The sequence below is a fragment of the Zophobas morio genome, unplaced genomic scaffold, assembly GCF_036711695.1.
Source record: "Zophobas morio isolate AGI-343-1 ecotype UQ-CSIRO unplaced genomic scaffold, CSIRO_AGI_Zmor_V1 ptg000030l, whole genome shotgun sequence".
Classification (NCBI taxonomy): Eukaryota; Metazoa; Arthropoda; class Insecta; order Coleoptera; family Tenebrionidae; genus Zophobas; species Zophobas morio.
Genome location: NW_026972135.1, coordinates 2766092 through 2793479, shown reverse-complemented (window position 1 = coordinate 2793479; position 27388 = coordinate 2766092). Strand labels below are relative to the sequence as shown.

The 27388-nt window shown below is 34.7% G+C and overlaps 1 protein-coding gene across 1 annotated transcript; it reads right to left on the bottom strand.

The window, feature by feature from the left end:
• Positions 1-9776: 9776 nt before the first annotated feature.
• LOC135138339 (uncharacterized) lies at positions 9777-19413 on the bottom strand. Its single transcript, XM_064068294.1, has 3 exons — positions 19327-19413; positions 19202-19258; positions 9777-15545 (listed from the first exon to the last, which is right to left on the bottom strand). Exons 1-3 carry the CDS (start codon positions 19333-19335, stop codon positions 10239-10241), a joined length of 5373 nt encoding a protein of 1790 aa, XP_063924364.1. The 5' UTR covers positions 19336-19413; the 3' UTR covers positions 9777-10238.
• Positions 19414-27388: the final 7975 nt, after the last annotated feature.

Sequence of the window (27388 nt, the reverse complement as noted above, 5' to 3'; positions counted from 1 at the left end):
CAAGCAGGTACATACAAAATAACACTTCCAGAGTAAACAAGTTTTCAGAAATAATTATTTTAAAAGAAATTATTAGAATGAAAAAACTTGTCTTTGGTGCATTTCTAATAAAGCCGTTGTATTTTTTGCTCTAAATAATTATAATTAAGCATTATGAAGGCCACTTTTTAAAGAATACGACGACCCACATCTAATTGATCATATAATCTTAAAAAATGACGAAGAAAAGACGGCCTTTTGACGTCATTAATTGACGTCAGAAATAAGTCATAAAAATCTCGTCATTATCACGTGATTTTTTGGGCGAATGACGTCGCCGACGAGTTATGACCAAAAATTGACGTGAATCAGACGACAGTCTGCTGCTTGGGGCATTGACCGGCTATTGTTGTTTAGCTACCTTTTAGAATTAGTATTGTATAATATAATTATAAAATAATTACAAATAATATTTCTCTTTTTTTTTTTGTTATATTTTCGTACTTCCTGTTTTAAAATTAAGTTGATTTGTCCTGTAATTGGTGTTGCAAACACTGTTGGGCATAAATAATAATATTAATAATAATAATAATTAATATTATTATTAAATCTCCAAATTCGCAAGCATAATGAATTAGTTGTCGACCATCGTCATCTGGGATATCTACTTTACCATCTTATTTTTTTTTTCAAAAATGACCTAATTCTACGTCCATTAAAATCATTTTTAGATGCGTAATGCATGGGCAATTGACCATTTTTATCCGGAACATACAATGCCGCACCATTCGCTACCAGCAACTTTACTTCGCCTAAATCTCCAAATTCACAAGCATAATGAATTGGCAGTCGACCATCGTTATCTGGAGAATCAACTTCCACACCTTCTTTTATCAAATAGGACGAAATTTTATGTCCACTAAAACGATTTTTACACGCGTAATGCATAGGGAGTCGACCATTTGTGTCTGGAATATACAGTTCCACACCATTTGCTACCAGCAACTTTAATTCATCTAAATCTCCAAATTCACAAGCATAATGAATTGGCATTCGACCATCCTCATCTGGGGAATCTACTTTCGCACCTTCTTTTATCAAATAGGACGAAATTTTATGTCCACTAAAACGATTTTTAGACGCGTAATGCATGGGCATTCGACCATTTCTATCTGAAAATTCCACTTCCACACCATTCGCTACTAGCAACATTACTTGATTTAAATCTCCAAATTCGCAAGCATAATGAATCGGCAGCCGACCATCGTGATCTCGGGATTCTAGTTTCGAACCTTTTTTCAACAAAAATGACGTAATTGTATGTCCGTTCAAACGATTTTTACACGCGTAATGTATGGGGAGTCGACCATTTGTGTCTGGAATATCCACTTCCACAATATTCGCTACCAGCAACTTTAATTCATCTAAATCTCCAAATTCACAAGCATAATGAATTGGCATTCGACCATCCTCATCTGGGGAACTTACTTTCGCACCTGCCTTTATCAAATAAGACTTAATTTTAATTCTACTACAATGGTTTTTAGACGCGTAATGCATGGGCAATTGACCATTTTTATCCGGAACATACAATGCCGCACCATTCGCTACCAGCAACATTACTTGATCTAAATCTCCAAATTCACAAGCATAATGAACCGGCAGTCGACCTTTGTCGTCTAAGGAATCTATTTTCGCCCCTTTTCTTATCAAAAATGACGTAATTCTATGTCCACTAAAACGATTTTTACACGCATAATGTACGGGCCTTCGACCATTTTTATCCGGAATACTCACTGCTGTACCATTCGTTACCAACAACATTACTTCATCTAAATCTCCAAATTCGCAAGCATAATGAATCGGCAGCCGACCATCTTTATCTTGGGATTGTACGTTCGAACCTTGTTTTAGCAAAAATGACGTAATTCTATGTCCACTAAAACGATTTTTAGACGCGTAATGCATAGGCATCCGACCATTTCTATCTGAAATATCCACTTTCGCACCATTTTCTACCAGCAACATTACTTGAGCTAAATCTCCAAATTCACAGGCATAATAAATTGGCAGTCGATCGTTGTCATCTGGGGAATCTACTTTCGCATCTTTTGTTATCAAAAAGGACGTAATTTTATGTCCATTAATAGAACGATTTTTACACGCGTAATGCATAGGCAATCGACCATTTCTATCCGGAATATCCACTTTCGCACCATTTGCAACCAGCAGCTCTACTTCATTTAAATCTCCAAATTCACAGGCATAATGAATTGGTAGTCGACCATCATTATCTGGCAAATCTACTTTCTCACCATTTTTTATCAAAAAAGAAGTAATTTTATGTCCATTGAAACGATTTCGACACGCGTAATGCATGGGCAGTTGACCATTTATATCCAGCAACATTACTTCTTCTAAATCCCCAAATTCACAAGCATAAAGACTCGACAACTGACCACCCTCATCTTGGGAATCTACTTTCGCACCTTTTTTTCTCAAAAATGGTATAATGCTATATTCAAAATATCGATTTTTACGCGCGTAATATATGGGCAGCTTACCGTCTCCATCCGCAACATTCACTTTTGCACCATTCGCTACTAGTGACTTTACTGCACCTAAACAACCATACTCGCAAGCGTAGTGAATCGGTAGTCGACCATACCCATCTGGGGAATTTAAATCCGCATCATTTTCTGTCAAAAATGATACAATGGAGTCCGCATTCACCATTTTGTCAAACGCGTAATGTATAGGTAACTTTTCGTCATTCGCTTCAAGAGCATTCACTTTTGCTCCGTTCTCTACCAGTGACTTTATTGCATCTAAATTTCCATATTCAGAAGCGTAATGAATCGGCAGTCGACCATTGCTATCTGCAGAATCTACTTTCACACCATTTTCAATCAAAAATCGAATAATTCTATATCCATTTAACCAATTTTTACAAGCGTAATGAATGAGCAGAAGACCATTTTCATCGGAAACATTCAATTTTGCACCATTTCTCACCAATAATTCTACTGACTCTAAATCACCATGTTCACAAGCATACTGAATCGGTAGTCGACCACTTATATCCGGAACATCCACATTCGGACTTTTAACCAATAATAAACTTAACGTTTTAATTAGGCGATTCTCAGATGCGTAATGGATCAGCAACTGACCTTTCGAATTTGGAACTTCTATTTGAAACTCTTCCAACTCTAACACAAAAGTAAATATTTCGTCAATTTCCATCACCGAATCCCCTAAATTTTCTACAAAATCCCATTCGAAATAGTCTTCCTTTTTGGAAAACAGTTTTCTTAATATTTGTCTTGATCGATTATAAAGAGCTAATCCTAGAATACTCCTTGGATTAATGCTATTGTACATGGTCTTTAAAGACAAAGAATTTTCAATGCACTCAAAAATCATTGAAACATCATACTTAATTGCATAATATAAAACTACTGCCAAGTAGTCGTCATCAAATCGAGTCCCATCATATAATGGAACCAAAAATGGTAAAAAAAGCAGCAGCTTATGAAAACAAGAATTGAAGTGATTAAATTCTCGACCCACATCACGATAATTTAAATGTCTTACGATTTCCGTATCACCTGCCCAATCTTCGTTAAAATCGGATTTTGTTAGAACAGTGTCATTTTTCGCAACGTGATAATTTTTGCTGTATGCACAAGCCACTTCTAAAATGTCGCGATCGATGACGTCTTTTTGCTTTAAATCTGTATCTGTGAGTTTCTCTAGAATTGAAGGATTTTTATATAAAATAGCTACGAAACCTTCACAGTTTTTCGCCAACATTAAATCTAAAAAAAATCGAATATTGTTGTAACGACAGTTCGAAATAAATATTTTGTCCCGTGCTTTTGATGGTTCATATTTAAAGAGATATAAAGCTGCAAAATATTCCCCGTACGAATTGTGAGCGAATTCAACATCGTTGTTAGAATTAACGCGGCTTATGATTCCTACTTCATCGCCTTCATTTTTAATTTCGTTCAAAAAGCTTTCAACTTCTCGGTCAAAACTGCATTTTACGATGACAGGTTTTTCTGCCAGTAAATCATAAATGTAAGAATTGGCAGCTAAATATTCGTAACAATTCTTTTTATTATTTTTTTTAATAACAAAATTTTTGTAATTGGATTCCTTTGTTAAAGGAATTTCGTTTTTCTCTGCATATAAAATATGAAATTTTTCTTTCACAAAATGTTTATACAGTTTAAGAACAGTAAAAGTACCGTCTAATAAATTCAGAAAACGGTTTAAGTCTTTTGAAAATAACTCCGTCAACATGTAAATTTGTAGAGGAATGCCTAAAATTTCGTAATTTGGAAAAGCCATTATATTTTCTCTTATTTTACTAAAGGTCTCCGACAACTTATCTTCGGGAATTTGTAGACGATTTTGAATGTAAGCTCGTTGTTCTTCTTCGTTCAACTGCCTTATATTTCGTGACAAAGTACATAAGCCCTCTTCTAACATATTTTTCACGTTGTTTCGCGATGCTAACCATTGCTTCACCCCTCGTTCCGAAAAAGCTTTTACTAAAGCTACAACAAAAGCTTGAGTGGCGTCAGACGCCTCATCGAGACCATCCCATGCTAGCTCTACTCGATTTTGTTCCAGCATTTTTTTGAAAACTTCTTGGTGGAATGTCTTTGGATACTTTTTACAAGTAACGTCCAGGATGTATTTTAAAAACTTGTCCATATCGGATTTATTTTTTCTAAAGTGTTCAGGATGATTTCTTGCGTGGATTAAAATAGTCCACTTTGACGAAGGACTATTGCTTTTCAAACTCTTCAATAATGTGCTCTTTCCCATACCAGGATCGGCGCAGATAATATTAATATTTTGCCACGATTCTTTAAAGTATTGACGTTGGTCGATAAATTCACCTTTTATACGTAACCTATCAAGTTTTTCAAAGCATCCACGTTTCGAGCTACAATTCTCACTTCTTATCCACTCCAAACGATGATCGTCCAAATATTTAAAGTAATGAATCTGTGTTCTTACATTCTGTTTGCACAAAGCATCAAATTTCTCTTTTGAGATTTCGTTTTCATAAATATAAATCGTCGGACTTTGAACTGTACTTTGAATTGTGTCTACATCATTAATAATTTTGATTGATACACCTGGGAAGTTTTGCTTAAAAGAGTTTACATCTGTCACACAGTCGATTACAGCAACTGAATTGTAATCCATATTTCTCAAAAATTTGACATCTATTAAAATTTTCGTTAACTTTCTTTCGATATGGCTTGGTGGTAGAGCTTCTGAGTTTCCAATTAACAGTGGAGCTTTCAACATTTCAATTAAATCATCTGTGGTGATGAAATTGTCGATATCGCACACTTCTTGTAAGAATTTCAGCTCAATTTCTCTTTGACCTTCCAACGAATAAGTAAAATCCACTAAGAAATCGTCATACAATTTTGTGTGCTTTTTTAAATCAGATAAATTTTGAAACAGCAAAATTTTCTGTTGACTGTTTCTAATTTCTCCAACGCCTTTACTAAACGTTTCTTGATTATCAAGTACGATAAGATTTCGAATTTGGCATGTTTTTATTGCTTTATAAACTTGTGGACATCCTTTTACGACTAACGGAGTTTTCCCCAGCAACCACATGAGTTTCGATACTTTGGATGCATCCTCAACGTAAAGACTTTCTTTATTTATTTCCCGGTCTTCCATAAGTTGATACATGTTATTAATTTTTTTCATTTCATCCACATCACCTATATCGTCGACAGCATCTGACCAAATTGATTCGATTTTTTCAAAGTTCTTTTTATCAATAACAGACAAATTACGTTTGGAAACAGCTTCTCTAAAAAATTTTTCTTTTTTGTCGGCAGACTTACCCTCAGTGAAGCACAGTGGTTTGCTGAATGGCGAAAACACGCAAAGGGCTATCACGTGTTTCATCCATGTCTTATTCAGTTTGAACTTTTCACCTTCTTTCATACTCCACTGAGTTATGAAATCTACGTACTCACGACAAACACTTTTATTACTACCAAATTGTGTCTCTAGTGTCTCAAATATTTCTTTTTTAAGCTGTCTGACATCTGGCTGATCACTACAGAAATACAAATTTTTGAAAAATAATTCATATTTCTTCAAATTGTCTCCACTTGCTTGGAATGAATAACACATCCCTTTCGATTGTGAAACGCCGGTCAAACTCCCTTGATCGTATTCCATTAATTTGCCATAATTGAACTTACTCAAGTTGTTAACGTTTATCTTAAAATTGGTAAATATAATCATCTTGACAAACTGTTCCTTTAACTTTTCCGTTTCTTTGAAACTTGTGTCATAATTCTCGATTGTAGAGTCACCAACCAATGAGGTTAATATTTGACCATTTTTTTTGGTTTTGGTAATATGTTTTAGCTGAATAGCCACCGTTTCCGTACGATTTTTGTAAACAATTTCGGCTACAACGTCATCGAAACATCCATACTTATCGTCATTCGAAGACAAATCAAAACTTTCGACTTCATCATCAATTATTAATTTTAGAACTAAGTTAGCAATGTAAAGGTGTTCGTAGTCTTTACCTTGATTAGTGGTACCCGTTCTCTTCTTAAACGTCTGAAAAGTATGTTAGGGTCAACTGAGGGCATCTTCTAAGTGTTTTTGATGAATATGCAATTTTAAATTCTCACTGAATTTTACTGCCTGCCTAAAATTCTGCCTATAGCTTAAAATTACTTTATACTTATTAGATAATGAATTTTGACCAAAATGTTTATATCTGTCTGCTACTATCTAAAACAATTTATGAGGCCACCTCAAGATTCTTTAAAAAATTCATCTAAACATACAATTTATTGAGTTTTTAAGTTTAAATTTTTTAGTTTGTAAAAACTTGAATTTTCGAATTTTGCAGTTTTTAGATCTTTTCGATTTGCTGTTTTTTTTTATTTTTGCAATTTTTCTGTTTTTTAATGTTCTGATTTTATAACTTTTCATTTTTTCAGTTTTAGATTTTTCGTTTCTTCAATTTCAATTTGCAATTTTCTAGTTTTCATTTTAAATACATAATAATTGTAATAAAAAAAAATCACTTTTTTAATTTTACTATTTTAGAATGTTTTCATTTTTCATTTATTGAATTTTAAAACTTTTTCATTTATTTCTCCATAATTTTTCTATTTTTCCGTGGTACATATGTCGATTTCACAATTTTTGGGTTTTCCTATTTTGCGACCCGTCTCGTTTTTTCTTTCTTCAACTTTTCGATTCATTAATTTTTTCGATTTGTAATTTTTCAGTGGTTCAATTTTTTCCGAAAATGATAAAACGAAAAAGCATAATATAAAAACAAGCATTTGAAAGATTGAAGACACGAAAAATTCAAAAATCGAAAAAACGAAATATGTATTGTGAAGTCGAAATTTTGCCAATAAAGAAATCTGAAAATCAGAAATCGAAAATTTGATAAATTGAATAAACGAGAGATTATAAAATCGAAAGAAACATTGAAAAAATAAAGAAAATGGAAAAAAGAAAAATTTTTATATAAAATCAAGAAAATGAAGAATAAAAATCAATAATACGAAAATTGAGGAAATAAAACTTCAAAAAATTGAAAAATTAAAAATTCAGAAACTGCTGAAAAACTGAAAAATCAAAAAATTTAAAATTGAGGATAATGAAAGTTGAAAAAACGAAACATTGTGAGATCAAAAAATTGTAAAATCTGTGATATGAAAAAATTCGTCGAAGGTAAATTTTTCGAAGAACTATAAGATTTGATTTTGCGAATTTAATTTTTTTATCATAACCCTTTAAGTTAAAATGTATGTAATGTTAAAATAAAGGTCAAGAAGCGCGCTACGCGTTTATTATTTCAAGTGAGATTTTCCATTACAATAATAACAGTACTATATTTCCAAATTTTTGATTTAATGAATGCAATAGATAGCCTCATTCATTTTTTTTGAAATCTCACTATATAAGTAATTATAAAAACTATGTGTGCATTGATATACCACAAGTATAAAGTCAAAATATTTTGCATATTTTAGAAATGCTTTATTAGGCAAAATTCAGAAGTGCCGTCATCAATTTTTTGAGAGGGGACAAAACGAGTAAATTTTGACTAACGATTTAGACGATTACGATAACCTTAAAACATTTACAAGGTTTCAGAACATTCGGTTTTGTAGTTTTCAAAGTTAAGTTCCAAAGTGTTGTTACATAATTTTGATTTTTTTCCAAAAATCTGGATGTCTAGGGTGAAATCTCAACATAGACAAGTGCCTAAGTATGTTATTTTATAAAATTAAAAAAATATATTGTTATAAATTTTGGAGATGACGTCATCCCATTGGAGACGGGGATGATTTATCAAATTCTGGTTAGCGTTTTCACATCTACATACAAATTTTGACAACGATCGGTCCAGTGGTTTCGAAGGTTAACTACCTAATAAAAATCTGGAGAGACAGACAGACAGACAGACAGACGGAAACGGGAGAGAACTCATGTTACCTGTATACATTTATGACGTGACACTAATGTATAAAGCGAAGTGAATAAAATATTACGACTTAAAAGTACATTTAAATGTCATAATATTCTGTCCCATGTTTTAGCAAATTGTGTATCTGGACCCATTAAAATAATTTCGTGCTCTACTCAACAAATTAATATTGCAAATAAATTATTGTGAAATACATATATATGATTAATAAGAACTTACGGTTGCCATGACGAATTCCGATAGAAACTACCTAATTCTTGTAGGATGAACGGTTCAATTATTTAGGGTATTAACTTCACTACTCGTAAGTTGCTCGGATACAAACTTAAACCGAACAGCAGTCGATATTTTAAAATGAAACTAATCTTGTCTATTATATCTCACAAAAAATAGTATATTAAAGAACGAGTTTCATAAGGCAAATATTGAGGCACGAATCCAAGTTTATAGAACGAGCGGCGAAGCCGCGAGTTATATAAAGGATGAGTGCCTCAATGGCCTTATGAACGAGTTATTTATACTATTTTTTCTACCGCACACGTTTTTTCCCAAAATTTAATTGAAATTTGCATTTTTTTTAATCTGGGGACTTTTGTCGTGGTTGGTGATGAGTTGGTCTGACACTAACCACGAAATATTTGAGGTTCGAATTTTCACAACAACAATTGTAATTCGAATCAATTCGAGTTTTTCTAATTTAAAATTGGTTAAAATGTCTTGCGAAGAAGTTACGCGTCCGGAAGCGTGGGAAATTTTAAGTTTAGATTTGCCACTGACATTCACCTGACATTTCTCGTCATTGCTACCAATCTTACCGATCTAAATTACACCAGATCTATTAAAGAACGCCTTTCAGCTATTAACGAACTGCTGTGACGTCATTTGCGTGCGTTAATAGCTCTATTAGAAAACCAAAAAACGTGGGCGGTAGAAAAAATATATATATTTAATAATACGTTTATCTTTACTTACCTACATTTCTTATTATTTACAAAACGTATCAAAATAAATTTTATGTAAAATTGTATGAGCTTCGATACACAATTTGACTCGCCTTTTTTTAAATCAAATACTCGAGTGAGAACTTCCGGCGAAATACTAATATTAAGTAATATTAATTCGTCGTTTAACAATAAAAATTCACTAAAATCGACCGCCACTAGCACCATAACCCCATAAAATATTTTGTGCAATTTGTGCATTTTTTTCGTTTAATTTCTCCTACAATAATAATCATCACACTGTATAACATAATTCAGTTCATCATTCAACATTATCTTACAAATTTTTTAATTCTACATTTACATTATAAAGAATTTTACACATTTTCGATGATACAGCAAAAATAGTAGTTCTAAAATTTTAAAACAAACAGTTGGATGTATTGGAAGATGGCAAACCATTTGTCTAACAGGAATATATTTACATTCTAAAGTCGCTAAAGAAAGATAATAGTGTGTAAAAATATTAGATATGGCGAAATATATGTAGACATTCCTCTACAAGTGCTTAGAAATTGGATTGCTGAAATCCATAGTGCGCCAACACACACTGTATACTGAGTGTGCGACAAAATTTGTGATATTCATTTGTTTGTGACAGACTAATTTTATTTCAACACAATTTCAAAAGACAAAACGGAGGCAGCTCATTTCATAAAGTCATAAAGGGCTAAAATGTACAAAAAAATACTAAATTAAGTCAAAAAGTAAAGAAATTTCACGATATATCACAATTATCGATTCTCACTTTGCCTCGTCAAAAATGTAACAATTTCTTCTGCAAAGGTTTCGTTTTTTCTTGCATAATCCACCGGCAGTCGACCCTCATTGTCCCGAACGACCACTTTAGCACCACCCCTTACCAATAACTTTACCATGTTTAAATCTCCATGTTCACAGGCATAATGAATCGGCAGCCGATTATCGTCGTCTGGGGAATCCATTTCTGCACCATTTTCTCTCAAAAATGGTATAACATTGCGCCCATCAAAGCAATTTTTACAGGCGTAATGCATGGGCAGTCGACCATCTCCATCCGGAACATCCAATTTCAAGCTCATTCTTAATAGTAAGTCTATTACAATTAAAGGGCAATGTTCACAAGCATAATGAATTGGTAATCGACCATTCCCATCTGGAATATCTACTTTTGCACCTTTTTCTTTCAATAAGGATATAATAGGGTGTGCGCTGTAGCGATTTTTACAAGCGAAGTGTATAGGTAGCTGTTCGGTTCCAACCGGAACATCCACTTTAGCACCATTCTCTACCAGTGATTCTACTACTTCCAGATCTCCATGTTCACACCCATAATGAATCGGTAGTCGACCATTCCCGTCCGGGGAATCCACTTGCGCACCATTTTCTAGCAAAAATGGTATGATGGTGTAGCCAGAATGGGACAGTTTAGACGCGTAATGCATAGGTAGTTGACCATCTCCATCCGGAACATCCACTTTCGCACCATTATCGACCAGTAACTTTACTATCGCTAAATCTCCATGTTCACAGGCGTAATGAATGGGTTGTCGACCATCCCCATCTGGCGCATCCACTTCCGCCCCTTTGTCTATCAAAAATTGTATAATTCTGTCCCCATTGAAACGATTTTTAGACGCGTAATGTATGGGTAAGCGACCATTTCCATCTGGAACGTTAATTTTGGCACCACTCGCTACCAGCAACATTACTTCATCTAAACTTCCACCTTCACAAGCGTAATGAATCGGGAGTCGACCGTCGTCATTAGGAATGTCTACTTTCGCACCTTGTGTTGTCAAAAACGATATAATGCTGTCCCTCATCCAGGAATTTTTACACGCGTAGTGCATGGGCAGGTGACCATGACCATCCGGGACGTTAACTTTGGCACCATTGGCGACCAGCAACTCTACGCTTTCTAAATTTCCATGTTCACAGGCGTAGTGAATCGGGAGCAGACCATCTTCATCTGAAGTATCCACTTTGGCACCATTTTCTATCAAAAGTGACATGAGTTGGTATCCGTGGGAGCAATTTTGACAAGCGTGATGCAAGGGTAGTCGACCATTTCCATCCGGAACGTCTGCTTTGGCACCGTTTGTTAGTAGTAATTCTAGTACCTTTGAATCGTTGTATATGCAAGTGTAATGAATTGGCAGTTGACCATTTCCGTCCAGACAATCTACTTTGACACCTTTTTCTATCAAAAATGGTATAATATTGTATCCACTGTAGGGATTTTTGCACGCGTAATGTATGGGTAGACGACCATGACCATCCAGGGCGTCAACTTTGGCACCATTTGCTACCAATAACTTTACTTCTTCTAAATCTTCATCTTCACAAGCACAGTGAATCGGTAGTCGACCAAAACCATCTGGGGAATCCATTTTTGCACCTTTTTCTTTCAAGAATGGGATAATGCTGTAGCCACTCAGACTGTTTTTAAATGCGTAGTGCATGGGTAGCTTACCATTTCCATCTGGAACATCCACTCGGACACCATTCGCTACCAGTAACTTTACTAGTTGTAAATCACCATGTTCACAGGCGTAGTGAATCGGAAGTCGAACATCGTCATCTGGACGATCTACTGCTTGTCCCAAAAATGGTACAATGCGATATCCAGTTAACCAGTTTCTACAAGCGTAATGTATGGGCAGCTGACCATCTCCATCTAGAGCATCCACTTTTGCCCCTTTCGCTACCAGCAACTTTACTTCTTCTAAATTTCCATACTCACAAGCAAAGTGAATCGGTTGTCCACCTTTCCTGTCTGGGGAATCCACTTTGGCACCTTTTTCTACCAAAAATGGTATAATAATGGATCCACTGTAGCGGTTTTTACAAGCGTAGTGCATGGGCAGCTGGTCGTGGTAATCAGGATTATCCAGACTGACACCATTGGCTACCAATAACTGTATCATCTCTAAGTCCCCATATTGACAAGCATAATGAATCGGCAGTTGACCATCGTCATCTGTAGCGTCAATTTTCTCACCTTTACGAATTAGTAAACGCATGGTTTTGATTAGATTCTTCCGACAAGCAAAATGCGCCAGGAATTCACCTCTCCAGTTTCGACTGTCCATTTCAAGCTTTCGCAACTCCAACACTAAAGCAAATAGTTCGTCAAAATCTACTTCTGGAGTCCACAAATCTTCCACCCAGTCCCAAGTAAAATAATCGCTTTCTTCGGAAAATAGTAGCTTCAATATTCGCTCTGATTGGTGAAAAATAGCCAACGCTAACACACTGCTGGAGTTAATATCATCCTCATATGTAGTTTTCAAAGGAAGACAATTTTCAATGCACTCAAAAATCACCGAATAGTCAAACCTAATTGCATAGTATAAAACTGTTGCTAAATAGTCATCACCAAACTGATTCCCGTCATACAATGGAATCAAAAATGGTAAGAAAAGCAGCAACTTTTTGAAACACGTGTTACTAAATTGATCAAATTTTGACTTCAAATCGCGATGATTTAAATCTTGGGCGACTTTTGCGTGATCGTTATTAATTATCCATTTTTTGTTAAAACCGAAATTAACTAAAAGGGTTTCATTGGTAACAACTGGATAGTTTCTAGTCCAGGCACAAGCTACTTCTAAAACGTTGCGACCTATCGCATCTTTTTGTTCTAAATCTGCATCGGTGAGTTCCCCCAGGATCGAAGGGTTTTTATATAAAACAGCTAGGAACACTTTGCGATTTTCGGTCAACATCAAATCTAAAAAAAATCGGGTGTTGGTGTTGCGACTGTCCGAAATAAATTTTTTGTCGAGTGATTTAGACATTTCGTGTTCGAAGAGGTAAACAGCTGCAAAATATTCACCAAACGAACTGTGAGAGAAGTCGTTGGTTGTTGTGACAAAGTGTCTATACAAATCGAGAACAGTAAATATATCGTCTAACAAAAGCAGATACTTTTTTTGATCTTTTAAAAACAATTCTGTCAACATGTAAAGTTGAAGAGGAATGCCCAAAATTTCATAATTTGGAAAAGTCGTTATGTTTTCTTTTATTTTACTGAAAATTTCGGATAACTCGTCTTCGGGTACCTGTAGACGACTTTTGATGTAGTTTCGTTGTTCGTCGTCACTGAACTGCTTCACACTTCGTGAAAAAGTACCTAAGTTCTCTTCTAACACATTTTTCAAGTTGTTTCGGGAAGTTAACCATTGCTTGACCCCTCGTTGCGAAAGAGCTTTCACTAAAGCTACAATGGTAGCTTGAATGGAGTCAGACGCTTCATCGAGTCCATCCCAAACTACTTCTATTTGATTTTGTTCCAACATTGTCTTGAACACTATTTGGTCCAAAAGCTTTGAACACTTTTGACAAGTAACTTCCAGGATGTCCACGTCGGAAGCAACTTTTCCAAGATCTTGAGCGTTGATTAAAACAACCCATTTTGATGAGGAAGTCCTACTTTTCAAACTCTTCATTAGTGTGCTTTTTCCCGCACCAGGACCGGCGCAAATAATGTTAACATTTTGTCGCGATTCACTAAAATATTGACGTTCGTCGATGTCATGTTCCATGAATTCACTGCGTAGACGAAAGTTCTCAAGTTGTTTCAAATATCCGCATTTGGGGTCATAATTCCCACTTCCTACCCACTCCAAGAGATGATTGTCCACGTATTTAAAATGTTGAAATTGCGTTCCTGGATTTTTCCAACACAAACTAGTAAATTCTTCTTGTGAAACTTGATTTTCGCAGACGTAAATCTTCTGGCTATGATGTATATTCTGAATTGAGTCAACTTCGTTTATTTTGCAAATAAAAGCGTCTCTAAAATTTCGTTGAAAGAAGTTAACGTCTGTCATACAGTCAATTAAAGCGACTGTATTTTCGTCGATAGTTTCCAAAAACTTGACGTCTATTAAAGTTTTGGTCAACTTTCTTTCGATGTGACTTGGTGGTAGAGCTTCTGGGTTTCCAATTAACAATGGAGCTTTCAACATTTCAATTAAATCATCTGTGGTGATGAAATTGTCAATATCGCACACTTCTTGTAAGAATTTCAGCTCAATTTCTCTTTGACCTTCCAACGAATAGGTAAACTTCATTAAGATGTCGTGATACAACTTTGTGTGCTCTTTTAATTCAAATAACTTTCGAAACAGGAAAGTTTTTTGTTGACTGTTTGTGATTCCTTCAACGCCTTTACTAAACGTTTCTTGATTATCAAGTACGATAAGATTTCTAATTTGGCATGTTTTTAGTGCTTGATAAACTTGTGGACATCCTGTAACGATTAACGGAGTTTTTCCCAGCAACCACATGAGTTTCGATACTTTGGATGCATCCTCAGCGTAAAGCATTTCCTTACTCGTTATCAAGTTTTCCATAATTTGGTACAAGTTATTAATTTTACTCGTTTTTTCCATATCGTCTATACCGTCGATAGCATCTGACCAAATTGATTCGATTCTTTCAAAATTGTCGTTACCAATAACAGTCAAATCACATTTAGAAACAGCTTCTCGAAAAATTTGTTCTTTATCGTCGACTGATTTACCAGCAAGAAAGGACAACGATTTAGTAAGAGGCGAACACACGCAAAGGGCAATCACGTGTTTCATCCATGTTTTATCTAATTTGAATTGTCTTTCTTGCTTCATACTCCACTGGGTTATGAAATCTATGTAGTCACGAAAAACAGTTTCATTACAACAGAAATGTGCCTCTAGTGTCTCCAATACTTCCTTTTTAAGTTGCTCGACATCTGGTTGATCATTACAGAGATATACATTTTTGAAAAAAAATTCAAACTTTTCCGAATTTTCTTCACTCGTTTCTTCATTCGGTGAGTTTAATTTTTCAATCATTGCGGTTTTTCCGGCTACGTGTTTCAACTGAAAGGCGAACGTTTCCGTCCGATTTTTGAAAAAAATTTCAACTGCAACGTTTTCGAAGGAACCAAATTCTTCGTCATTCCAAGACAAGTGAAAGTTTTCGACGTCGTCATCAATCGTTAGTTTTAAAAGCAAGTTAGCTATGTAGATGTGTTTGTCGTGGTCAGTGGTACCAGGTCTCTTCTTAAACATCTGAAAAAAAATAGAATACCTGATTTCAGATTTCTTGTCTAAAATTTGATATATTTTGAAGTTATATATAAATAACGTCAGTAACTGAATTCTGATCTGTAGACAAATATTCAGATTTGTGGTTGTCAGCCCCTGAGATACTTTCGCGTCTATAAAAAAAGACACTAGAAGCCCCTGAAATTCTTTCGCATCTATAAAAAAAACACTGGAAGCCCCTGAGATTCTTTCACAAACCTGAAGAAAAATACACTAAGAGCCCCCGAAATTTTCGCAATCTTAAATAAAGACACTAGAAGCCCTTGAGATTCTTTCGCATCCATACGAAAAACATTAGGAGCCCCCGAGATTCTTACGCATCCATAAATAAAAGACACTAAAAGCCCTTGAGATTCTTTCGCACCTATTAAAAAAGACACTAAAAGTCCCTGAGATTCTTTCGTAATCTCGAAGAAAAATATATACAATAGGAGCCCCACAGATTATTTCACAATCTTGAAGAAAAAGACACTAAGAGCCCACAAGATTCTTTGGCAATCTTAAAGAAAAAAACACTAGAAGCCCTCGAGATTCTTACGTAATTTTAGAGAAAAATACACTAGGAGCCCCTGAGATTCTTTCGCAATCCTGAAGAAAAATACACTAGGAGCCCTCGAGATTATTTCGCATCCATAAAAACGACACTAAAAACTCCCGAATTTCTTACGCATCCATAAATACAATGCACTAGAAGCCCCTGAGATTCTTTCGCAATCTTGAACAAAAAGATACAAAAAACCCCAGGATTCTTTCACAATCTTAAAGAAAAAGGCACTAGAGACTGCTAAGATCGTTTCTCATATATGCTGAAAGACACAAGAGGCCACCAGATTCTTTGGCAATCTTAAAAAAGGGACACTAGGGACCCCCGAGATTCTCTAGCATCCATAAAAAGACACTAGGAGCCCCCAAGTTTCTCACGCCACCACAAATAAAAGACACTTGATTTCCCCGTGATTCCTACGTAATCTTGAAGAAAAGACACTAGGGTCCCCTGAGATTCTTTCGCATTTATAAAAAAAGACACTAAAAACCCCTGAGATTGTTTCGCAGTCTTGAAGAAAAATACTTTAGGAACCCCTGAGATTCTTTCACAATCTTGAAGAAACAGACACTAGAAGCCCTAGAGATTCTGACGTAATCTTAAATAGAAATACACAAGGAGCCCCTAAGATTCTTTGGCACTCCTGAAGAAAAATACAGCAAAAGCCCTCGAGATTCTTTCGCAATCTTAAAAAAAAGACACTAGGAACCCCCGAGATTCTTTTGCATCCATAAAAAAGACACTAGGAGCCCTCGAGTTTCTTACACATCCATAAATAAAAGACACTAGGGATTTCCGAGATTCCTGCGTAATCTTGAAGAAAAGACACTAGGGGTCCCTGAAATTCTTTAGTATCTATAAAAAACAAACTAGAAGTCCCTAAGATTCTTACGTAATATTAAAGAAAAATACACAAGAAGCCTCTGAGATTCTTTCGCAATCTTAAAGAAAAAGACGCTAGGAGCCTTCGAAATTCTTTCGCATCCATAAAAAAGACACTAGGAGCCCCTGAGTTTCTTACGCATCCATAAATAGTGGACACTAGAGATCGTCGAGATTCCTATGTAATCTTGAAGAAAAAATACTAGGGGCCCATGAGATTCTTTCGTCTTTATAAAAAAAAGGCACTAGAAGCCCCTGAGATTCTTTCGCAATCTTCAAGAAAAATACATTAAGATATTCTTTCGAAATCTTAAAGAAAAAGACATCTGTACAAAAGGCATTAGGAGCCCCCTAGATTCTTATGCATCCTTAAATAGAAGACACTAGAAGCCGGTGAGATTTTTTCGCAGTCTTGAAGAAAAATACAATAAGAAACCCTGAGATTCTTCCACAATCTTGAAGAAAAAGACACTAAGAACTCACAAGATTCTTTCGTAATCTTAAAGAAAAAAACACTAGAAGCCCTAGAGATTCTTACGTAATCTTAAATAGAAATAAACAAGGAGCCCCTAAGATTCTTTGGCACTCCTGAAGAAAAATACAGTAAAAGCCCTCGAGATTCTTTCGCAATCTTAAACAAAAAGACACTAGGAGCCCTCGAGTTTCTTACGCATCCATAAATAAAAGACACTAGGGATTCCCGAGATTCCTGCCTAATCTTGAAGAAAAGACACTAGGGGTCCCTGAAATTCTTTAGTATCTATAAAAAAAAAAATTGAAGTCCCTGAGATTCTTACGTAATCTTAAAGAAAAATACACAAGAAGCCTCTGAGATTCTTTCGCAATCTTAAAGAAAAAGACGCTAGGAGCCTTCGAAATTCTTTCGCATCCATAAAAAAGACACTAGGAGCCCCTGAGTTTCTTAAGCATCCATAAATAGTAGACACTAGAGATCGTCGAGATTCCTATGTAATCTTGAAGAAAAAATACTAGGGGCCCATGAGATTCTTTCGTCTTTATAAAAAAAAGGCACTAGAAGCCCCTGAGATTCTTTCGCAATCTTCAAGAAAAATACATTAAGATATTCTTTCGAAATCTTAAAGAAAAAGACATCTGTACAAAAGGCATTAGGAGCCCCCTAGATTCTTATGCATCCTTAAATAGAAGACACTAGAAGCCGCTGAGATTCTTTCGCAGTCTTGAAGAAAAATACAAGAAGAAACCCTGAGATTCTTTCACAATCTTGAAGAAAAAGACACTAAGAACCCACAAGATTCTTTCGTAATCTTAAAGAACAAAAACTCTAGAAGCCCTCGATATTCTTTCGCAATCTTGAAGAAAAGACACTAGGCGCTCTCGAGATTCTTTCGCATCCATAAAACAGTCATTAGGAGTCTCCGATATTCTTACCTATCCATAAATAAAAGACTCTTAAAGCTCCTAAGATTGTTTCGTACTTATAATAAAAGACACTAAAAGCCCCTGAGATTCTTTCGCATACATCAAAAAGACATTAGGAGCCCCCGAGTTTCTTACGCATCCAGAAATAAAAAACCACTAGGGTTCCCCTGAGTCCTGTGTAATTTTGAAAAAAAGACACTAGAGACCTCTGAGATTCTTTCGTCTTTATAAAAAAAGGCACTAGAAGCCCCTGAGATTCTTTCGCAATCTTGAAGGAAAATAACATTAATATCCCCAGAGATTCTTTCGCAATCTTAAAGAAAAAGTCACTACGGACCCCGAGATTCTATCGCATCTATAATAAATAAAACACAGTAGGGATCCCCGAAATTTTTTCTTGATCTAAAAGAAAAAAAGACATTAAGGGCCTGCGAAATCCTTTCGCATCCATTAAAAAAATTGTCTAAGGTTATTTCAACAAAACTTTCTTCGCCTCTAAAGTACACTCGAACGAATACAGCTTCGAAAAATTATCACATCTACATAACTTTGAGGATTCTATTTTTTTTTATGGTGACCGCTATGAGCTAAGATTAGTATTAGCGTGGATTGTTGCAGTACAAGTAAAGAAGCATCGTATGCATATGTTTCTAGTGAGTTTTTCATATTAAAATTGTTTGGTGACGACATCAACATTAAAAAAAACAATCGTCATATCATGTTATCAGTGATAACTGATAATAGGTACACTTTACATGTGCTCAACTTTTGAAGTAGCGTTTTTCTAACTCACCGAGGCAGAATTTTCAGATGAGTTATCCTCTTGGTGGATATCTGTGCTTTTCGCAGTCTGAAATATTTTTGAAAATAATGTACCTATTGTTAAATATACATATTATATGATTTATTATAACTTACGGTTTCCATCCTATTGAATTACCTTCAATAATAGTTGTAGGATTAAACGTAAAAATTGACTAGTCGTGAACTGTTCGATAAGGACTTCATCGCAACAGCAATCGATATTAAAAAAAATCTAATCTTATCTATCATATCGCACAAAATAACGGGTGAACAATAAAAAATATATATTTGGAATAGAGTAATTAATTTCATTTATTGCAAAATATTGTTACTCAGTTTTGAATTTTTTCCAAAAATTCTGGATGTCTAGGGTGAAAATTCGACACGGATTCATGCACCACAAGTGCAGGCGTATCTTATTTTGTAAAGTTTAAAAAAACTTTTTGTTATAAATTTTGGAAATGACGTCATCCCATTGATGGTGGGGATGATTAGCCAAATTTTAGTTAGCGTTTAACCATCTACATGATATTCCTAATATACGTACAAAATATAACAACAATCGGTCAGTAGTTTCGGAGATTACTTGTCCAATAAAAGTGGATACAGACACTGGACAGACAGACAGACAGATATTTGATACAACCTTTGTAACTTTTTGTTTGTAAAAATAAACCTATAGTTCTTGAGCTTACGGTAGAACCGGAATTGACACCAACGTCATTTTATTAATGGAACACTCGGTATATTTTTCATAAATGGTACCATAAAGACATCCGACAGCTAGAATCAAATTTTGGTACTAACAAGACGGCAAGAAGAACCGTTATTTTTTTGAAAATATTATTATTTGAAGCGTCGAAGCTTCGTTCACCAAAAAAGATATTTTCAAAAGACATATATGTATATATATGCAATATTTACGTAAATGTGGCAAATGGAAGAACATAAGTTACCGTCGAATCACGTCAAAAACTTGTATTTTCATATTTTCAACAATATGGAGCACCACCCCAGAAGGTAAGAAACGGGAATAGGGCCCAATAAGATGGCCTTGAACATCGCCTGATTTGAACCGCATTGATTGTTTCCTTTGGGGTTTCATAAAAAATTATGTTTTGACAAGCTAAAATTCTATGGATTCTCTAAAGCAATCATAAAATCTTATTTGAAAAAATTTCTAAAATTAGTTATATTGATCGTGGAGTGCCTCAAAGATCAATGTTAGAAACGACTTTGTTTTTGAAATATGTCAATGATCTACCAAACTCTTGTAATAGAAAATTTTTTGACGTCTCTCGTCTGACAATTCGTTTGAATTAGCGGTCAGACAGCGATTTTCCCCATATTTACGATTTTCTCCCCTTTTTCACATTCTAAAAATTATAATAATTACACAGCATAAAAAATCCAACAAATTCTTTAATTCTATATTTACAGTGTTAGGATTTTTAAAGCTACATTTTAAATTATACAAATTGGTTAATTCTGTACAACAATATTGCATGTGGCAAAAGAGATAGACATTCCTCTAGAAGTCGCCCCCATTTTTAATTTTTTCCAAAAAAATTTTAACCTCTGTCGACACAGCGATTTATCTTGAAAAGTTTTTCCACATATGTGTTGTAAATGTAAGAGCTGACCGCCAAACGTTTGTAGTAATTAATTTTAATTTCTTTTTCTTGGATAATTTTTTTTTCATTTTGTTCATTCGATAGCAGGATTTCTGGTTTCTCTTCGTACAAAACCTTGAATTTTTCGTCCACAAAGTGTTCATACAAATCGAGAACAGTCCTTCAACAAATCTAAATACCTTTCTTTGTCTTGTAAAAACAATTCTGTCAACATATAAATTTGTAGAGGAATGCCCAAGATGAGAATTTTCTTTAGCTTTATGTGGACACTTCCCACACTCATACCATCTAACATTTTTTTCATCCAAATAATGGGAAAAGCTAACTTAAATAGACATATAGTTTAAGTTAGCTTTCCCTTAGCCTTATATGGATATTCTTGTGTTAAAAACCCCTTTTTTTTGTAATTAATCAATTAACTAATTAATATTATAATATTTTATTCCAAATCTGTAGGCTAATGTAGACAACTTATTATGTTTTTATCTCTTTTGATGCATTGTCAATATCAAACATCCGCATGGATTTTGATTTTTCTTGTTTTCGATTTAAACTGAACCATGTTATAATTTTTATATAATTTAGACTTACGGAATTTCATTTTGCTCTGTCAAAAATTTAGTGATTTCTTTAGCAAAGTTTTCATTTTTACTTGCGTAATCCACCGGCAGTTGCCCATCACCGTCCCGAACCGTCACTTTCGCACCATTCGTTACAAGGAATTTCACCAGATCTAGATTTCCATGTTCACAGGCATAGTGAATGGGTAGTCGACCATCCCCATCTGGAGAATCCACTTTCGCACCTATTTCTATCAAAAATGGTATAATTTTGTACCAATAAGCGTCATTTAAACACGCGTAATGCATGGACAGCCGACCATTTCCATCCGGAGCATCCACTTTGGCTCCATTAGCTACTATTGAGTCTACTTCAGACACATATCCATGTTCACAAGCATAATGAATCGGCAGTCGACCATTTGCGTCTGGGCAATCTACGTCAGCACCTTTTTCGATCAGCAATGATATAATGCTCCAGCCGAAGTAAGAGTGTTTACATGCATAATGAATAGCTAGTAGACCATCTTTATCCGGAACATTGACTTCCGCACCATTCTCTAGCAGGAATCCAACTGATTCTAATTTGGCATTGACACAAGCATAATGAATCAGTAGCCGACCATCTGCGTCGGGGGAATCTACTTTAGCACCTTTTTCGATCAAAAATTTTATAACTGTAAAACCGTAGTGAAAATTTTTACATGCATAATGAATGGGCAAGAGACCATCTTTATCCGGAGCATTGATTTCCGCACCAATCTTTAGCAGGAATTCTACTGTCTCTACATCTGCATCGCCACAAGCATAATGAATCGGTAGCCGACCGCTTCTATCCGGAACGTCCAGTTTCACACCATTAAGGATTAATAAACTTAAAGTCTTAATTAGGCGGTACTCAGATGCAAAATGTATCAGCAACTGACCGTCCGAATTTGGAACATCTAATTTAAACTGTTCTAACTCTAACATAAATGCAAATATTCTCTCTGTTTCCATTAACGAAACCCGTAAATCCAAGACACAGTCCCATTCTAAGTAATCTTTTTCTTCGGAAAATAGTTTGTTCAGAATTTTCTTCGATCGATTATCAAGAGCTACAGCTAAAACACTCCTTGTACTTATATTACTGTATGTGTTTTTTAACGGGAGAGAATTTTCGATGCACTCAAAAATCATTGAAAAATCAAACCTAACTGAATAGTACAAAACTACTCCTAAATATTCATCAGCAAACTGATTCCCGTCATACAACGGAATCAAAAATGGCAAGAAAATCAGCAACTTCTGAAAACAGGCACTAGTGGAAGAACTAAATTTGATAAATTTGGGCCCTACGTCACGATAACTTAGATACTTTTCGACCTTTTCATTTTTAAACATCCAATCTGGGTTAAAATCGGAATCTTTTAAAACTGTGTTATTTTTCGCAATCGGGTAATTTTTGGTCCATGCACAAGCCACTTCCAAAATGTCTCGACCAATGACATCTTTTTGCTTTAAATCTGCCTCAGTGAGTTCTCCCAAAATCCCAAAATTTTTGTAAATAACACCTACGAAACCTTTACACTTTCTCGTCAACATCAAGTCTAAAAAAAATCGAATATTGTTATAACGACCGTTCGAATTAAATTTCTTGTCGCGTGCTTTTGAACTTCGATGTTCAAAGAGATAGAGAGCTGCAAAATATTCCCCGTAGGAATTGTGGGCGAATTCGACGTCGTTAGATGTAACCCGGGTTATGAATCCTACATCATCGCCGTCATTTTTAATTTTTTCCAAAAAAATTTTAACCTCTTTGTCGACACTGCGATTTATGTTGAAAAGTTTTTCCACAAATGAGTTGTAAATGTAAGAGCTGGCAGCCAAACGTTTGTAGTAATTCATTTTAGTTTCTTTTTCTTGCACAAAAATGTTTTCATTTTGTTCATTCGATAGCACGATTTCTTTTTTCTCTTCGTACAAAACCCTAAATTTTTCGTCGACAAAGTGTTCATACAAATCGAGAACAGTGAAAATGTAGTTCAACAAATTCAGATATATTTCTTTGTCTTGTAAAAACAATTCTGTCAACATATAAATTTGTAGAGGTATGCCCAAGATTTCATAATTCGGAAAAGCCATTACATTTTCTCTTATTTTAGTAATAGTTTGAGATAACTCTTCCTCAGGGAGCTGTAAGCGACTCCTGATGTACTCTCGTTGCTCGTCGTCGTCAAACTCCTTTATACTTCGTGAAAACGTAGCAAGTGTGTTTTCTAACACACTTTTCAAGTTATTTCGAGAAGTTACCCACTGTTTCACGTTTCTTTCCGAAAAAGTTTTCACTAAGCTTAAAACCGAAATTTGGGTTGCATCAGACGCTTCATCCAGTCCGTCCCACGCGACTTCTATTCGATTCTGCTCCAACATTGTCTTAAAAACTATTTGGTGCAATGGGTTTGAGTACTTCTTACAAGTAATTTTCAGCAGATATTTCAAAAACTTGTCCATATCTGATTTATTTTTTCTAAAGTGGTAAGGATGATTCCTTGCGTAGATTAAAATGATCCACTTCGACGAAAAACTGACACTTTTCAAGCTCTTCATTAACGTGCTTTTCCCCATACCAGGATCTGCACAAATAATGTTAATATTTTGCCCCGATTTACTAAAATATTGTCGTTGGTCCATGACTTCCAAGAATTCTGTTTGTCGCCGGAAATTCTCAAGTTTTTCGAAACACTCACAATTCTCACTTCTTAGCCACTCCAAACGATGATCGTCCAAATATTTAAAGTGATGAAACTGAAAATCTAAATTCTTCTTGCACAAAGTATTAAATTTCTCTCGTGATATATCAGTTTCACCAGTAATGTAGATCCTTAGACTATGAATTGTATTTTGAATCGTTTCTATATCATCTATTTTCGTGATTACTACATCTGGTAAATTTTGTTGAAATGACTTAACATTGGTCACAGAGTCAATTAAAGCCACTGCATTCTGGTCAACATTTTTCAAAAAGTTAACATCTATTAAAATTTTCGTTAATCTTCTTTCGATATGACTTGGTGGCAGAACTTCTTGTAAGTTTCCAATCAACAACGGAGCATCCAACATTTCAACTAAATCATCTGTAGAAATCAAATTGTCAACATCGCACATTTCTACTAGAAATTTCAACTCAATTTCTCTTTGACCTTCCAACGAATACGTAAAATTCTTTATGATTTCTTCGTATAATTGTGTGTGTTTTTTTAAATCGGACAAATTTTGAAGTAGAAACGTTTCCCTTTCTACGATTTTGTCGTTAAACGTCTCTTGGTCGTCGAGTATGATGAGATTTCGAGCTTGACATGTTTTTATTGCTTGATAAACTTGTGGGCAACCTTCGACGACCAATGGGCTTTTTGCCAGTAACCACATGAGCCTCGATACTTTCAAAAGATCTGCACTATATAGACTTGCTTTTGTGCTTATATCGTCTTCTATAAGTTCGTACAAGTTATTAATTTTGCTCGTGCTTTCTACATCGTCAAAGTCGTCGACAACGTCTGACCAAATCGATTCGATTCTTTCAAAATTATGTTCATCAATGACCGCTAAATCACATTTAGAAACAGCTTCTCTGAACATTTTTTCTTTGTCATTGGCAGATTTACCCTCAACGAAGGACAGTGGTTTAGTGAACGGAGAAAACACGCAAAGGGCTATCATGTGTTTCATCCATGTTTTATTCAGTTTGAATTTTTCACCTTCTTTCATACTCCACTGAGTTATGAAATCTACGTACTCACGACAAACACTTTCATTACTACCGAATTGTGTCTCTAGTGTCTCAAATATTTCCTTTTTAAGCTGTCTGACATCTGGTTGATCACTACAGAGATACAAATTTTTGAAAAACAATTCATACTTCTCCAAATTGTCTTCACTTGCTTCGAATGTATAGCAGCTACCTTCCGAATATGAAATCAAATTATTTTGTTCGCATGGTGTCAATTTTCCAAATTTAAACCGATTTAGGTGCTCAGTGTTCAATTTACAATTGGTGAATAGAACCATCTTAACAGACGGTTCCTTTAACTTTTCATGCTTTTTGAAATTTTCGTAGTACTTTTCGATGCTAAATTCACCACTCGGTGAGTTTAATCTCTCAATGAGTACTACTTTTCTTGTGACGTGTTTCAGCTGGACGGCGTATGTTTCCGTACGATCTTTGAGTATAATTTTGACTACAACGTCGTCGAAAGAACCAAATTCGTCATCATTCGAAGACAAATAAAAATTTTCGACGGTTTTGTCAATTATTAGTTTTAAAACTAAGCTGGCAATGTAGAGGTGTTCGTAATCTTTGCCCTTATCAGTGGTGCCACGTCTCTTTATGAACATCTGGAAAAAAAACGTTAAATTATGTTTTTACTAGAATATACCGAGAGTTTTTGAAACAGGGCCATGTTCAGTTTCAAAACGATAGAAAACTTGATAATTAGGCAACCCACAATTAAACCGTAAGGACAAATTGTAGTTATAGTATTATATAATTCAGCGACCACATAATGTAATTCAAGAGGAATGAATAATGCAACTCTAATAACACTACTGAGGAAAATCTGGAGTCCTCTGAGAGGCAAAGTCCAGATTCTTGAAAGTAGAAGTCAACGAAACTAGCAAAAATTCTAAGTTGTATAATTTCAATTTTTAGAGGGTCGGGTGAATTAAAATTCTTCGTTTTTTGTTCAACATTTGAATAAAAAACGAAAAATATTTGCCAAAAATTTTCAAAGAAAATTGACATAACGTGGCAACGTCGCATCAGAATTTCAAAAGTAGACTGTGGTTTGAGGGTTCAATTAAAATATGTAAACTTGTACAAGTGTTGTATTTCAAAAAGTAAGTTGTATGTTACGGCTTAAAACACAAGTGTTGCTTAGTTTTTAATCTTAGAGTGTAGTCCTCAAAGAACCGTACAACTTTGATCTTTGACTTTTCTTGGTGTCTCACCCTGTGTGTATGGATGTGTTTAGCCACATTAATTTTCATATGGCAGGTAAACCAGTGTTGCCGTATATCGGGTGTCCCAGCGTACCTGTTCCACTCAAATATCTCAATTATTTGAGTGAGTCAGAATAAAGGTAAAGATCAAAGTTGTGCGGTTCTTTCAGGACTATGCTCTAAAATTATTTTTAGCTCTACATAGTGTTCTGTTTTTAAGGCGCAACACATACTTTAGTTTTTTTTCAATAAAACACCCTCTATGTTTTTAAATATTTGGACTGACCTTTTCTTAGGCTATAAAACCACAGTTTTTTGAGATACTAATGCCACTTTGCCACATTATTCTAATTTTCTTCACAAAAAAAATCGCAGTTTGGTTATTTTTAAAGTCTGTGTTATAATATTTTATGGAGAGATAAATAAATGTATGCACTTTGTTGTGGTATACACGGAATGACATTGTCGCATACAGGGTGTTTATAAAAATATTTGATTATTACAATTTCTAAATATCAATATTTTAGGTTTTTTTTTTCAAATAGAACGCCTTGTATTTTATTACTGCATTTGATTTTGTTTTTATTATATTTTTTTTACTTTTTTAAGAGACACATCGATATATTAGAATACTGAGAACAAAAATATATAAATAAAATATGTTCTTTCTGAAAAAACTAAAACAACGATATTTGAAAATTATTTAGTTTTAGGATTTTTTTAAACATTCTGTATTTTTAAATTGTGATTTAAGTGAGACCACAAGAAAGCGCATACTTTATTTATTTTTCTACAAAATATTGTAGCATAGATTGAAAAAATAACCCTTCCATTGCTAAAAAAATTCAACAGAATTGGAATATCGTGACAACATCGCAACAGCATTTAACAAGGAAATTGTGGTTATAAAGCCTATTAAATAATTGCACCTCACATTATAATGACTGGTTGTTTATTTAGCCAATACTCGTAATGCATTGACACTATCATTTTAAAACTGAACGT